Source organism: Acanthisitta chloris, unplaced genomic scaffold (assembly GCF_000695815.1).
Source record: "Acanthisitta chloris isolate BGI_N310 unplaced genomic scaffold, ASM69581v1 scaffold42784, whole genome shotgun sequence".
NCBI classification, from domain to species: domain Eukaryota; kingdom Metazoa; phylum Chordata; class Aves; order Passeriformes; family Acanthisittidae; genus Acanthisitta; species Acanthisitta chloris.
The window spans coordinates 1-14,264 of record NW_008669509.1 but is presented as its reverse complement, the minus strand read 5'-3'; the positions used below and the strand labels follow the sequence as shown (position 1 = coordinate 14,264).

At 41.3% G+C, this 14,264-nt stretch overlaps 1 protein-coding gene across 1 annotated transcript; it reads left to right on the top strand.

Annotated features, from left to right (window-relative positions):
• Positions 1 to 2,261: 2,261 nt before the first annotated feature.
• LOC103800936 (vacuolar protein sorting-associated protein 13D-like) lies at positions 2,262 to 13,924 on the top strand (the record flags this gene model as incomplete). The annotated part of the gene is made up of 15 exons (XM_009073330.1): positions 2,262 to 2,433; positions 2,845 to 3,055; positions 3,187 to 3,358; positions 3,657 to 3,769; positions 4,704 to 4,913; positions 6,909 to 7,174; positions 7,805 to 7,938; positions 8,219 to 8,374; positions 8,969 to 9,191; positions 9,507 to 9,581; positions 10,090 to 10,296; positions 10,688 to 10,777; positions 11,764 to 11,904; positions 13,099 to 13,221; positions 13,850 to 13,924. Coding segments are annotated over exons 1-15 (2,368 nt in total), but the record flags the coding sequence as incomplete, so codon positions are not given.
• Positions 13,925 to 14,264: the final 340 nt, after the last annotated feature.

Genomic DNA, 14,264 nt, shown 5'->3' with positions numbered 1-14,264 from the left:
TTTTTTTCTATGCATTTTTGCTCTTCCCAGGTGAGAGATAAAGCCCAAAGAGCTTCCCGAGTTCTGCTTGATATTGAGGCTGGTGCTCCTGTTTTGCTCATACCTGAAAGCTCCAAGTCCAACAGTCTGATTGTGGCTAACCTGGGAAAGCTGAAAGTGAAGAACAGATTCCTGTTTGCAGGCATGCCAGGCACCTTCTCCTTAAAAAACAAGGTAAGAACATTTGCTTAGATTTTCTTAATTTTGGGGCATTTGGTTTCTAAATCCAAATGGTAAATGATTCTTACAGTTTACTTTATAATATACACTTTATAGTGGTAGTGGTGAAACAGTCTGGGGCATGTGGGTCTGCCCTGCTGCTGTTTGTGCTGAGCTGCTGCCTTTGTGCCTCACCTGAACTTGCTGTCTGAGGCCTTCAGGGCAGAGAGGAGACTGACCTGAGTCTGCTCTGAGAGAACAGATTGACTAAACGAGGCAGAACTCACTCCAGCTGGTCTTGTTAGGAGCCAGGACACAGCTGAGTGCATACCTGAATGTGGGACCATGACAGGATTCAGCTAACCCTGTTTGATAGTTTCTGCTCATCACCAAACAAGCCTTCCACAGTGTGAGTGGCAGAGAACAGGGATTTGTGCTGGCTGAGGCTTGCTGGAACACTCTAGAGACAAAATTGTATTTAATTTATCTTTTTTCCTGCCCTCAGTGAAACTGAGTGTGTGTAGTTGCTTGGATTAGGGGGAACCTAGTGAAAGGTTTCCATGGCAAGACACAGGACAGGAGCAGTTGGTGTTGCTGTTGAGAGATGCAGCCACAATATTTGGGGTAAGGAAGATCCATCTGGGATGACTTTCTGTATCTAACTTATGCAACAGAATGGGTAGTTGGCTGGGAACCCTCTAATCCCATTTGGAAGGGGAGTAGGAATTAGGTGGGTTAAATTGCTGCAGCAGTTTGTGGTGTGTCTCTTGCCTCCATCTGATTTGTATCATTTATATCATATATATTTATCCCACTGTGTGTGCTGTGAGGAGAACCTGGACTGTAATATGGAGTTGTTTGCTGTGCTGATGGATTGAAAGGTTTGTAAGTGATAGATTCCTAAATTAATGTTACAAGTGCACAGTAAATTTATTCCAGCCTAAAAATACTGTGTGATGTGACACTGTAGAAACTGAGGTGTTTGAAATGGGATTAGGTTGGGTTTGGCTTTCTTTTTTGGGTTGGTTATATTTTCATTTTCTCTCTGTCCTGTTTGTTTTTGAGGATCGGATTTTGCAAGGCAATGCATACAAGGATCCTGTTTTATTTGAGGTATTTCACAGCTTTCTAGCAGTGTTCAGGTGCTCCTCATTCATTTCAAGGAATGGAAATATTCTTGTGGAATTTAGCACTTTAAAAAGTTCCTTCATTTGTTAAAAATGAGGTTTCTGTTCTAAAGAGTTTGCTGAATTCTGTAAGAAGTGGGTTTAACTTTGTTGTGCTGTGCTCTTTATGCATGTCTGAGGAGCTGCTAATTTGGATTTAATTGCAGAAATTCATGGATTTATAGAGATGAGATGATTTTTCTTTGCATGTACTTTTCAGCCCTTAAAGTGTGAAGTGAAATGTTAATGTCTTCAGATTTTTAATTCTTGAAATCTTTGATCATGACTGCAATGTATTTTTCCAAGTTTTTTTAATATTGAAGAACCAGGGAAGGTAAAGAAAAATTAATAATTAAAACCAGAAAGGAAAGTTTGAGGGTAGGGATTCATGGTGACATCTGAAGGTGGATACAGAAGGAATGTTGGAAATCATAGAATTTAGGGGTTGGAATGGACCTTAGAGATCTGTGTGCAGTATTCCAGGTGGGTCTCACAAGAGTAGAGGGGAAGAATCACCTTCTCTGCCCTGCTGCTCACACTTTTTGATGCAGCCCAGGCTTGGATTGGCCTTCTCCTTTACAGTAAGAAACAACAAAACTCTCTTCGTTTCAGTTAGTTTCTCACTGAAGAGCTTTCCCATCTTTTGGGATAATGTTGCTGAAATAAACTGTTTTTAAATGAAAATGTTTTAATCAGCTCTTAACGTTATAGGTAAAAGAAGTTAGGCTTCTTTTCCAGAGTAGAAGATACTGGTCTTTTTTTAATTTGTTGCAGCTTCAACCTTGGTGCATTGATTCCTCAGAATTTCAATTACAGATCTATTATTAATTTCAAAATTGCTTTCTTTAGCAGGACTCAGTGCAATTTTCATCTCCCTCGGGAACCCCAAAGCACAGCATGAAGAAATCAAGTGCTGATGAATCCAAAGCAGTGATGGAAGGTTTGGTCATGAAAAAATCATCAGGGACAAACATTTCTAGGCTGAAGAATGAACCTGCACTGAACACATCGAGTAAGCAACAAGGGCAACAGTCTAAGCTGCCTGTGATCCCAAACCCTGACAGCCCAGGTATGTGAGGAGCAGCAGAACTCCCACAGAGCTCTTCTTTTCCTTGTGAAATAGCACAGGGACAATTTGCTTATGTCTTGTGTGATGTTGAAAAAGTAAAGCTGGGTCTGAAAATTGTAGATAGGAAAAGAAGGGCTGGTTTTGCAGCTTAAAGGATTAGAGAGTTCTAGTTCACTTCCTGGAAGAAAAATCCTGCAATTTGGGCATATTTTGAGGTACATATTGCAGACATATATATAGCTGGGCCTTTACCTGTGAATGACCTTGGTATTGAGTAGTTACAGGTAGTGATGAGTGTGAGTAAAAACATTTAAAAAGAGGAATAAACTAAAGACTAAAAGTGAGTTGCATTAGTTTTGTACAGATTTATTGGTTTTTTTTCTTAATGTGTTATCTCCTGTGCACTTGCAGAGGATCACATCTGCCTCTTAGACTGCATTGTGGTTGATCTGCAGGACATGGACATATTTGCTGCAGAAAGATATCAGAGAGAGTATTCCAAGGCTGTGGAAGACACCAGTGCAGACTTGAGCTTTCCATCCTACTTGGTGAGGCAGACAGGAGGGAGCCTGCTCACAGAACCCTTCAGACTGAAGTTACAGGTGGAGAGAAACTTGGACAAGTGAGTGTAAACAGGATCACTTTATGCTGTCAGCCTAAAGCAATGGCTTAGATGCCTTTTAGTGTAGTTTAGAAGTCATATCTGCTGTGCTATAGCTCCCTGGAATGCTGAGGTTTTCTCCTCTCTTGCAGAGAGCTGAGTCATGCAGTTGCAGACATATCAATACATGGCAACCTGTCATCAGTCCACTGCTCCTTGGATTTGAATAAGTACAAGCTGATCCGTGGGCTGCTGGAGAACAACCTGGGGGAGCCCATAGAGGAGTTCATGAGGCCTTATGACCTGCAGGATCCAAGGATTCATGTAAGAGGAACTATGTGCAGCTGAAATTCTGCCTTGGAATGTCTGGGGCTTTGCTGATTTTGCAGCATTTTAAGAACAAAGAAGCTATAGAGTAGTCGTGTGCAAATGGAGGAATAGACGGTTTTAAGCTGAAGGCCACACTGTAGTGAAAAGTAACTGTTTCCCAGGAATGTTGGGTGAAACTCCTTGCAGGAGAAGGGCACTACAGCTGTTTGCATTGGTCTGAGCTAAAATGTGATTCAGAAGTGAGAGATAAATGGATGCTTTGAAAAAGAATGTTGGTGTTTTCCCCTTTCAGACAGTTTTGAGTGGAGAAGTGTATACTTCCATGTCATTCCTCATTGACATGGTCAATGTGAGCCTGGAACTGATGGATCCAAAGGGAAGAGATGGATGCAGCTCTTTAGCCAGGTATGAATGATCTTTTGTTGCTGAATACCTCACCCTAAACACTATGCTCATCTCAAAGGTGTAGGACAGGAAGTAATATAGTACATGGAATTATGGCAGCCTATTCCAATGCCTGATCACTCTCTCTGTAAAAAATCTCTTCCTAATATCCGACCTAACCCTCCCCTGGCAGAGCTTGAGTCTGTGCCCTCTTGTCCTGCTGCTGGTTGCCTGGGAGAAGAGACCAACCCCCACCTGACTCCAACCTCCTGTCAGGGAGTTGCAGAGGGTGATGAGGTCTCCCCTGAGCCTCCTCTTCTCCAGGCTGAACACCCCCAGCTCCCTCAGCCTCTCCTCATGGCACTTGTGCTCCAGTCCCTTCCCCAGCCTCGTTGCTCTTCTCTGGACCTGCTCCAGCCCCTCAGTATCCCTCAGTAGGATGAAAGGGAATGATACTGTTCCGAAGATACCATCTCTGTCTTTCCAGTTGTCCTTGAACTCACAGTTCAGTAATCAGTTGATTTGCCCAAGATAAATAGTATTTTAATTAAGAAAATGATGAGAGGGAAGGGTAAGAAAACAGATTTCTGCTACGTTGGCTTGTTTTGGTTTTAGTCCAGCAGGTTCTGTATCAGTGGAAAATATTATTGCATATGAGGTGGATTCACCATCCCTGGAGGTTTTCAAGCTGAGACTGGATGTGGCACTTAGTCCCATGGTCTAGTAACCACAGTAGGGTTGGACTTGATGGTCTTGGAAGTCTTTTCCAACCAGGTTGATTCTGTGATTCTCTGTAGATCTTCTTTCTGTCTCTTATGACATGAGATTCATACAGTTGTTTCAGAAAATACCTAAATAAAGGATACCAGGAGTACTCCCTGCACATGTTTAAAACAAGTGACTTCTTGGAATAAATCAACTATAATGCTCTTTTTTCGCTTTTTTTTTCTTCCAGGTTTGATTTTAAGAAATCCAAATTGCTTTTTGAAAGCTCTTCAAATGGAACCAAGTCTGTCAATCTGGTTTCTCATTCCATGATGGCATTTGACACACGTTATGCTGGGCAGAAATATGCTGCAGGTCCTCCCAATGTGTTCAACTGCATCTTCCAGTCATCCAAGAATGCCAGCAGCCCAGGAGAAATCCAGATTGAATTGCACTACAGGTTGGTCAGTCTGGGATTTATTTGTTTTTGACAGTGACATACTCAGGATTGTCAGTGGTTTATTACAGCTGTTATTAATGTGGGTAAACTTGCTGACTTTGTATTTAAGTCTGAAGACATTTTTGGGGTGCTCAGTGGTAGCTACTGGATAGAAATCTGCAGTTATTAATGAACTGAAAGTTGTTGGATATTTTTTCCCTTTGTGCAACGAATTTAGGTTTGAATGTGTAATGAATCAGATGAAGTTCTGATCTATTTAAAATCAGTGCCTAAAGCTTAACAATTCTGCTCTGTGCCTTATGCTTGCAGAAAACTAATTGTAGAGTTGTTCATTTATGCTGCACAAAAGCTGTTTCCCAGCAGGTGTCACACGTGGCTTTCTGAGAGCATCAAAGACAAGCAGAAACAGTCTCTATATTCTCTTCTGTGTTCTGTCTTACCCTCTTTGTTGTTCCTTATCTGTTCTGATCTAATTTAGTGTTGAAAATGAGAATATAATGTCATGATTTACCTGTATCAACATGGTGTTTTGTTAGCTAATAAAGAAGAGGGTGAAGTGAGGTGACTGGAGCTGTTGCATTCACTTGTGATCAGTTTTACTGACCAAACTGAGCTTCTCACTCCTCTATAAATTTGCTACATTTTGCAGCAGTTGCAGGAACAATGTAGAAAAATATCTGTGAACTATTTTAATCCCATAGAAAAACTTGAAGACTTTTGTTCATAAAAACCAGCTAACCAAACTTCAGGCAGTCGAGACAAATGTGTTGTAAAGATTTCCATCCTGCAGGATGGTTTTATGTGTTTTAAGTGTGTTCAGAAAGACACTAAGATTTTGATTTGAATAAAACTAAGATGGGATTGGACAGGACACTGGCACAGGTCCCTGTCCCTGCCCAGGGCAGGGGTTTGGGGCTGAATGATCTATAAGGTCCATTCCAACCCCTCAATTCTATCATTCTATGATTTTCAAAAAACACCCAAAACCCACCAAAAGGCTTTCACAGAAGTGTGGACTCAGTAGCTGCATAGCTTAGGCTGCTAGTGAGTTTGCACAGCACAGCCTAAAGTGGTGTATGAGTGATAGTTTCAGGAATCTTCTTCCCAACTGTTGTGCTTTTAAATTTCAGCCACAGCAGCATGTGTTCCATTTTTAGTGGTGAGAGCATCCTTGGCACCAGATATAAGTGTTTGCAGAGCCCAGTGATAGTGCTATACTGGCTGGTGCCTCTCGAAATATCCTGGAGAGCCAGGCAGGGTTTTGCTGTTGGAAGCAGTGCAGACAGGCTGCTTCCCACAAAGCCATCCCAGTTCTTCAGAGATTTTATAGTTCACAATGTGCTGGATATAAAATTGTTTCATGGTATTTAAGCACTTAGATGATTTTCCAGTTAGCATGATCGAATCGAACTGGTATTCCAGATCAGGAAGCCAAACACTTTTATCCCTCCTAGCCAGACATTCAGGCTGTGATGCTGAGAGCTCAGGCTGACATTTTTTGTGGATGACAAAGCAGCTTCCTGTGCTGCAAAGTGCTGTCAGGGTGTGAGAGGAAACACATTGTACCTCTCATCTTGGAGCCAGGTCTGAGTTTCACACGCACTAGGTTAGGTTTGATACCCAACAGATGTAAAATGATAATCAGAAGATCAGTTTTCAAATCTCAGACTCGGCAAATTAATATGTAAATGTATTCAAGAAGCTTTTATATTCCTGTTATATAGTTTTTCAAGTCATCCATTGTATCACTGCAGCTTAAAATTAAACTCCAGATCTGTTTGGTTTCTGTGGGTACAGCAACTTGCTGAATTTCAGTCTGTTAAAATGCTTATCTATATATAGGTATGTATTTTAAAGGCCAAACACTCTGTAAACCAAGTGAATCCCTCTAAAGTTCCATATAGCTCTTACTTTCTAGATCCTGATAGTTTTCTGCATCACTTTTAAGTATCTGCTAGATGTAAAGTTCATGTGGATGTTTCTCCCTTCTTAAAGGTCTACTAAGGATTCCTCCAGTTTCACAGTTGTGCTGAACAACCTTCGTGTGTTCCTGATCTTTGACTGGTTGTTGCTGGTTCATGACTTCTTATATACTCCTGGAGATACCAAAAAGAGGGAAAATCCCCTTTCATCCCGGCAGAAAACTTCCAGCAGTGACACAGCTGTGGTTCCCAAAACAGTCAAGTGTGGAGTCGTTACCAAACGTTCATCGCTGCGTGTGACTGCGGAGAAACAACTGGAAGTTAAGGTCAATGTGACAGGTAAATGTTTCCTCAGGTGCTTTTATGGAAGCTTCTCTGGTTAAAATCCATGTGCTAGTGGAAAACCAGGGCTGTTAAAGGACAGAAAGTAAGAATGAAACTTGGAGCAGGTTTAGAGGAGGCCACGAAGCTGATCAGAGGACTGGAGCACCTTCCCTATAAGGACAGGATGAGAGAGTTGGGGGTGTTCAGCCTGGAAAAGGTTCTATGGAGATCTCAGAGCAACCTTCCAGGATCCAAAGGGGCTCCAGGGAAGCTGCCGAGGGACTCTGGGTTAGCAGCTGCAGGGATAGGACAAGGAGTAATGGGGAGAAATTGAAAGAGGGAAATTTAGATTAGATCTTAGGCTGAAGTTTTCCCTGTGAGGGTGGTGAGCCACTGGCACAGGTTGCCCAGGGAGGCTGTGGCTGCCCCAACCCTGGCAGTGTTCACAGCCAGGTTGGCTAAAGCCTTGAGCAACCTGCTCTGGTGGGAGGTGTCCCTGCCCAGGGCAGGGATTGGGGCTGGATGATCTCTAAGCTCCATTCTAACCCCTTGACATATTATAAAGGAACCTGCTAGAAATGCTTCTAATACATTAAGGATATTGCTACCTGCCCTGGTAATTATTTGTCATCTTCTTTTGTCAAGGAACTGAGTTTGTGGTGGTTGAAGACATGTCTTGCTTTGATACCAATGCAATTATTTTGAAGGGAACAACTGTTCTCACTTACAAGCCCAAATTGTTGGATCGACCTTTCTCTGGTAGTTTGTTTGGCATTGAGGTAAGAAGATACAAATTTACTCTTGTAAAACATCTAAAATCAGAGGAGCTTGTGAAGATACTTTACTGCAAATATCGATACCACAGGATTAATCCATAGATGATTCTTAAAGTTTGTTACTTCCCCTCAAATATTCTCATTTTGCATCAGTTTTAAGAATGATTTTTACTGTTTCTGTTAAGACATTGAAACACTTGTCTGTAAGTTTTAAACATTACTAGCTCTTGCCAGGTCTGTTCTCTTGGTTCCTAACTCTTGGTAAATAATTTGTGATTTTTAGGTGTTCTCATGCCGGTTAGGAAATGAGCAGGAGACTGCACTGTCAATTATTGATCCAGTACAGATCCATATGGAGCTGGTTGGGAATTCTTCCTACCCAAGTGGTTCAGGACTGTTGGATGCTTTTAACAGTGAAGATTTTCCTCCTATTCTAGAGGTAATATTAAAAACCTCAGTAAAACTGGATGACTGAGAATACCAGAGCATCATCTAGCACAGATATTTGTGTGCCCAAGGAGTCAATAGAAGATTTTCAAATGCATAAGGAAAGAATAAGAGAAGTTTTTCCTAAAGTGGAAAAGGGAAAGAAACAAAGATGCAGGAGATGCTGTTAGTGGTAATGAAGAAGTGATTCCTAGGATATGTTGCAGAGATTATTAGTTGGGGAAATGAGTGGCTGATAATGTAGATGTGTTAGATAGTTACTAATACCTAGAAGAAAAAGGTATTTTTATGTATTTTCTTGATTTAATTATTAGAGCTTACTAGAGGGGAGGGATTCTATTTAGAGCCTATTTTTACCATTACACCAAAGTAAAACTCCTTTTTCCTTGAGATATGCTTTTAACACTTTTGGTTGTTGGTAAATGATAACAAGTTTCTAGTTTTATTATTGGAGCTTTAAAACAGGGTGAGCATCAGATTTGAACACTAAATTTTGTCTTCCTTTGGGAAAAACTTTAGTAATATCCAAAGTACACAAGCAAAGTATGTATAAAAGAGTAAGTGGATCTCCTAATTTTTCATCTAGATTCAGTTGCAAGCACTGGATATCAGACTGTCCTACAATGATGTTCAGCTCTTCTTGGCAATTGCAAAGTCAATTCCCCAACAGACAAGTGCAGCTATGCCTGACTCAGCTGCCTCCAGTGCTGAACATGCTGCTCATCCCTCCAGTTTAGCACTGGTGAACGAGACTTCTTCGACACATGAGAACAGAGATGTATCCAAACGTGTGCTGGATCCTGTGCTGGGTATGTTACCTGTTGGAGTGAAGCCATTTTTCCTATCTGAAGGAGCTTTCTCAGTGTGAAGTTTGTCATATGCTTAACACAGTCAATGTTAGTATCTTCCTGGTGTAAAACCCTTTGGTGATCAGAATGAGCTGATGATGACCTTACCCTGATGGGACTATGACAAAAATAAGAGCAGTGCTGAATCCTATGCTTTTCCTACAGCTGCAATCTTAAACCAAATCCCATTTTTCATACAGATACATCTTGATTTTAGAAATGAAAACAAGTAGATAACTGTCAAGGATTTATGCTTGGCTAACTGTTCCATTCCAGAGGTCCAGCTGGCTCGACTCCAAGACTTGGGATTCAGCATGGAAGATTGTCGTAAAGCTCTTCTGATCTGCCAAGGTAACAGCAGATACTCTTTACTGACTTTGCAGATTGTTCATATTACCTTAATTGCAATTAAGTCAAACCTTCCAGCCTGTCAGGTAGTAGCTGCACAGGCAGCATTTCCTTCTCTTCTTTACTTTGGCTGTGTGTTGAGAATCTTAAACATTCATTTTCCTGTCCTGCTGCTGTGTAGAACCCAAAAGATTCTTTCTGCCCTTTGGGATGTCATGTGTGAGGTGTTTGAGTGTGTTACTGAGGGTTTGGGTATGTGCAGACCTATTCTTTTTTGTGGTGTACCTGTTTCTTGCAATTATTCATCCCTCCCTCTTTAGAGCACATGTTTTTCTCTCTCTCTTTTTGAATTATAACCTCATATTTATGTTATGAAATAGAACACGTTTAAGGGAATGTTGGTGACTTGCCATAAGAGGAAGGGAATAGTTTGCTCCCATCTGTTTTTTCACTAAGTACATCTCATTGAAGAAGTAGATGATGATTGATTGGTTGTTTGCTTTTATCTAAGGGGACTTGAATAAAGCAGCAAGTTGGTTATTTAAGAATGCTGAACCTTTGAAATCAGCTTCCCAGACCTCTTCTGCTCGAGATAGCCAGGGGATTCTGCCTTTCCAGTTCATCTCTGGAGTGGAAATAAAGGCAGAAAGTGTATGCATTTGCTTCATCGATGACTGCATGGACTGTGATGTTCCCCTTGCTGAGTTAACCTTCTCACGTGAGTTTCTGGTTCTGCTGAGGCCTTGCAGAAATGACTGTCAGGTCCTGTGAGTGTCAGCACCGTGCCCTGGGTCCTTGGGAATTTTCAACTGACAGTGTTCTGGTGGTGGTTGTTGTGTGGGCTTTGGGATTCCTTAGGGTTCTTGGTTTTTGTTGGGTTTAAGTTTTAGTTTTAAGATGATTACAGTCTCTGTGGGGTTAAGATTTTCCCTTTATACATCCCATAACAAATGGAATCTGCCCTGAGCAGAACCCTGGGGAGACTCCATAGACTTTTTGCACCATCTCAATTTAAAAGATAAGTCAAAACCTTCCCTTGCTCACTTGCCAGTTCATGAAATCAGGAAACTAAATTATTTCACATATAAGATTCACTTGTTTTTTTCCAGGTTTGAATTTTCTCCAACATCTGAGGACCAGCCCTGAAGGCTATGCTCATTTTACCCTCTCTGGAGATTATTACAATCGTGAACTTTCAGGTAAAATACTCGAGGGGTTGTTGTTTTCAGTTGATTTCAGTTTGGGAAACAGCCATTCCCACTGCAGGAGCCTGAAATAAATGACATGAAATGGCTGTAAGGGAATGGGCAAGGTTGGCTTTTGTGATCATGTGTATGTGATATAGGATCCTAGACAAGATATCCTGACTTGAGGTCAGTCAGAGGGATATGGAAAGTAGAGATTTTGCTGATGTGAAATTGGCACTGAAGTTTCAAATGTAACTGCATAAAAAGGTTGCTCAGGGAGGTGACAGATATGAAACTGTTCACTCTTCTCTTTCAGTATTTCATTGTTCAGTGTGTTCAGTTTGTTAGTTATTTCAGGAAGGAAATGCACCTGAGGGCAGTGATCAGGCTGAAGTCAAGGGATTGGCATAAACCATCATCACAATTTATGTTTCAGACAGAAAAGAGTGAGTTAGGCCTCAGCAGAGGTCAGACTGGCAAAAGGTTAATCTAGTTATGTGTTTTTTCTGAACTGAGAAACTCAGTTATCTGTTACATAATTGGTAACAAACTCCTCAGGAATTATCTGCCAATACAAGCTATATTTTTTTGGTTTTAAATCTGCATAGGGTTGGGTTTTTAATAGGTTTTAGACCTTTGTCTTATGTGATACTGAATAATAGGCCAACTCATGTTGTATGAAAATCATTTTCAAAACCATTTCAAAGAGCTTATTTCCAGCTCACTTGAACATGAAACCCTAATTGCCTTCTAGTGCTTTAAGTGAAATTAAGATACTTCTGCAAGGTTTTGCCTACATGATTCAAATGAAGGAGCTGGAGGAGCTTTGCCCTGGTTAGTAAGTGAAATCTGTAGCTTTGCAAGTTCCCCTTGAACGCAGATTAGAAGGAAAGGATCTCGTTATTAAACTGTCCTTATTAAAGTCTGAAATCTGTAAACAGCATTGCCATGTGGCCTTCATCTGTGTGATAGAGGTGATGTTTGGTGTCTGTTCTCAGGCTGGGAGCCCTTCATTGAGCCCTGGCCATGCTCAGTGTCTTGGCAACAACAAGCCTCGAGTCGCCTGCACCCCTCCCGCCTGAAGCTGGAGGTGAAAGCCAAGCAGCGCCTGGATATAAACATCACCTCTGTTCTCATAGGTATGTGGGGATCTTCCCTGAGAGCATCACTCTGCACTCGTGGGTTTCACCAGTGGGAATGGCAGAGCTCTCTAATGGAGTCCTGCTGGTGTCCCAGGGAGGGAGGGAGGCCAAGTCCCTGCACACCTCACCTGGTGCTGCACACAGGTGTGTGCTCAGGCAGCCTCTGTGTGCTGTCAGATGTTGTGAAAGTGTAAAGACATGAGCTGCATATTTTGGAGGTTGGAAGGAATTCTTTCTCTGGTTGTATGAATTCTATCAAATTCATATGTTATTGAGATTTCATTTTTAATCAGAAACAGGTTTTCCCCTAAAGCTTTCCGTACACTACGGTGTTTAAAAGTATTTTGATAAGCTCATCATATTTCAATGCATTGACAGGTGTAGTGTGGAGCTACTCCTTTCAGCTCGGCAGTCTCTGAGCACCTGAGCTGTCAATTCCCACCTCAGGAAATCAAAATGTTTTGTTCATGATTAACTCAAATTTCTTGGGAGCTTCTGTGTTGTCAGGCTGTGACTGTGTGCATTTCCCACAAGTATTGTTGCTCATCCTGAAGAATTGGATTGGCATAATAAAAACATGTCAACAGCTAAGCTTGCAGATGTAACAATCTTCCTTAGTCCCTTCTCCCACAAAGACAGTGGGTTTGGCAGAAAGAGTAGAGCCAAGGTGGGAGGAAAAGAAGCAAATCATTGATTCCTAAGAGTTCCCAAGATGTTTTTTTAATACCAGTGCTAAGTAGTAAGGCTGGTTAGTGATTAATACTGTGCCAATGGAATTCATTGGTTTCTTGATATTGATACAGGAATGTGCATGTACCTCCTACAAACAAAAACCCCAAAACCATAGGAACTGTTTCTAACCTGAGAATATTGAAGGTTAATTGCCTCTGCAGGGAGAGCTCTTAGTTTGCCATAGGAAATCTGAACTACATGGAATTCCACAGAAACTCTTGCTTAAAATAAAATCTTAAGGATGTAGAAGTATGTAAGTATTTGGTTTTGAAGACATGGTATGATTTTGAGCTGTTGTTTGCCTTTAACTTATGTAAGTGGCTCCCAGAAGAAACAGCAGAGTCAAACTTTTGCCATTAAGGTGGAGTAGCTTCAGTGTTATGAATTTAACATACTTCTCAATTACTTTGTTTGCTGCCACCTTGGAGACATTGACTGGCTGTGCTTACATTCCTCTAGAGCAGTACACATGTACCAAGCAGTCATGGATGGAAGATTACTGTAAACAGGACAAAGAAGTGAATGTAATCACCTCTGGGGACTGGATGGGCTCGTCAGTGGATCCCCCATGTTTTGGGCAGGGTATGTTGCTCATTAATCACACTTTATTTGAAACAGTCCTGACACACATGGTCATCTGTCTAACGTATTGCAAACATAAGTCTTTGGGCTTCACAGCATAAAGTGATTTCTTAGAGATGTTTGGCAAAAAAGAGGCCCAAAAAAAAAAGCTGTTTTCTGTTTTGTGTTCAGTTCTCTAAAAGCCAAATCCTTTCTGGCTACTTTGCTTTGAGTGAGAGCTTTGCACTGCTAGTTCTGCTTCCTCTTTTTGCCACACTCAGTTAATGAGTGACTCTCATTAAATTCTTTTTCTGGTCATACAAGTGACTCTCAAAGATTAAATCAGTGTCATGTACAGTTCAGAGGTGACCTTTTTCATTCTGTACCCCAAAGACCCAAATAACTGAGTTTCTGGAAAAAAATGTTATGTTCTTGAAACCATTGTAGTAATAACTCTTGATAGGTATTTTCAGCAGAAATTTCAGCAGAACTTTTAACAATTCAACTGCCACCTTAGTGTAAGCAAATGGGGAGAAACTCCTAATTGCATGATGCCATCTGTGTATCTTCCCTGATGCATGCTGGGGGAGATCTGCCTGTATTTGTGTGGTTTTTCTTACCTGCTAACTCTGTCTTTCCTGTCTGCCAGGCCTTCCTCTTGTCTACCTTAGAACTAGGAGTACAGCCAGTTTGACTAACCTAGAGCATCAGATCTATGCTAGAGGTACTGTACAGCAGAGAGAGACCAGAAGGTGTTTTTCTTTGGAAGGCTCTTGTACAATAAATACTGTGTTGTATAATATGACTTGCTGCGAGATTGGCCTCTGTATCTACAAATAATCAAACCCCTGAAAACACCAAAGCAAGTAATGCAGCTGCTTTGCTTTTAAGCTGCTAAAATTTGGTATTTCATGCTGTCTTTCACTTATGAGTCCTTCAGGAAAAAATGGAGAAGTATAAGGGACCTGGGAGTTTGGCTTTCACTTATGAGTCCTTCAGGAAAAAAATGGAGAAGTATAAGGGACCTAGGAGTTTGGAGAGAGACAGGGAGCTGAACATGAGCC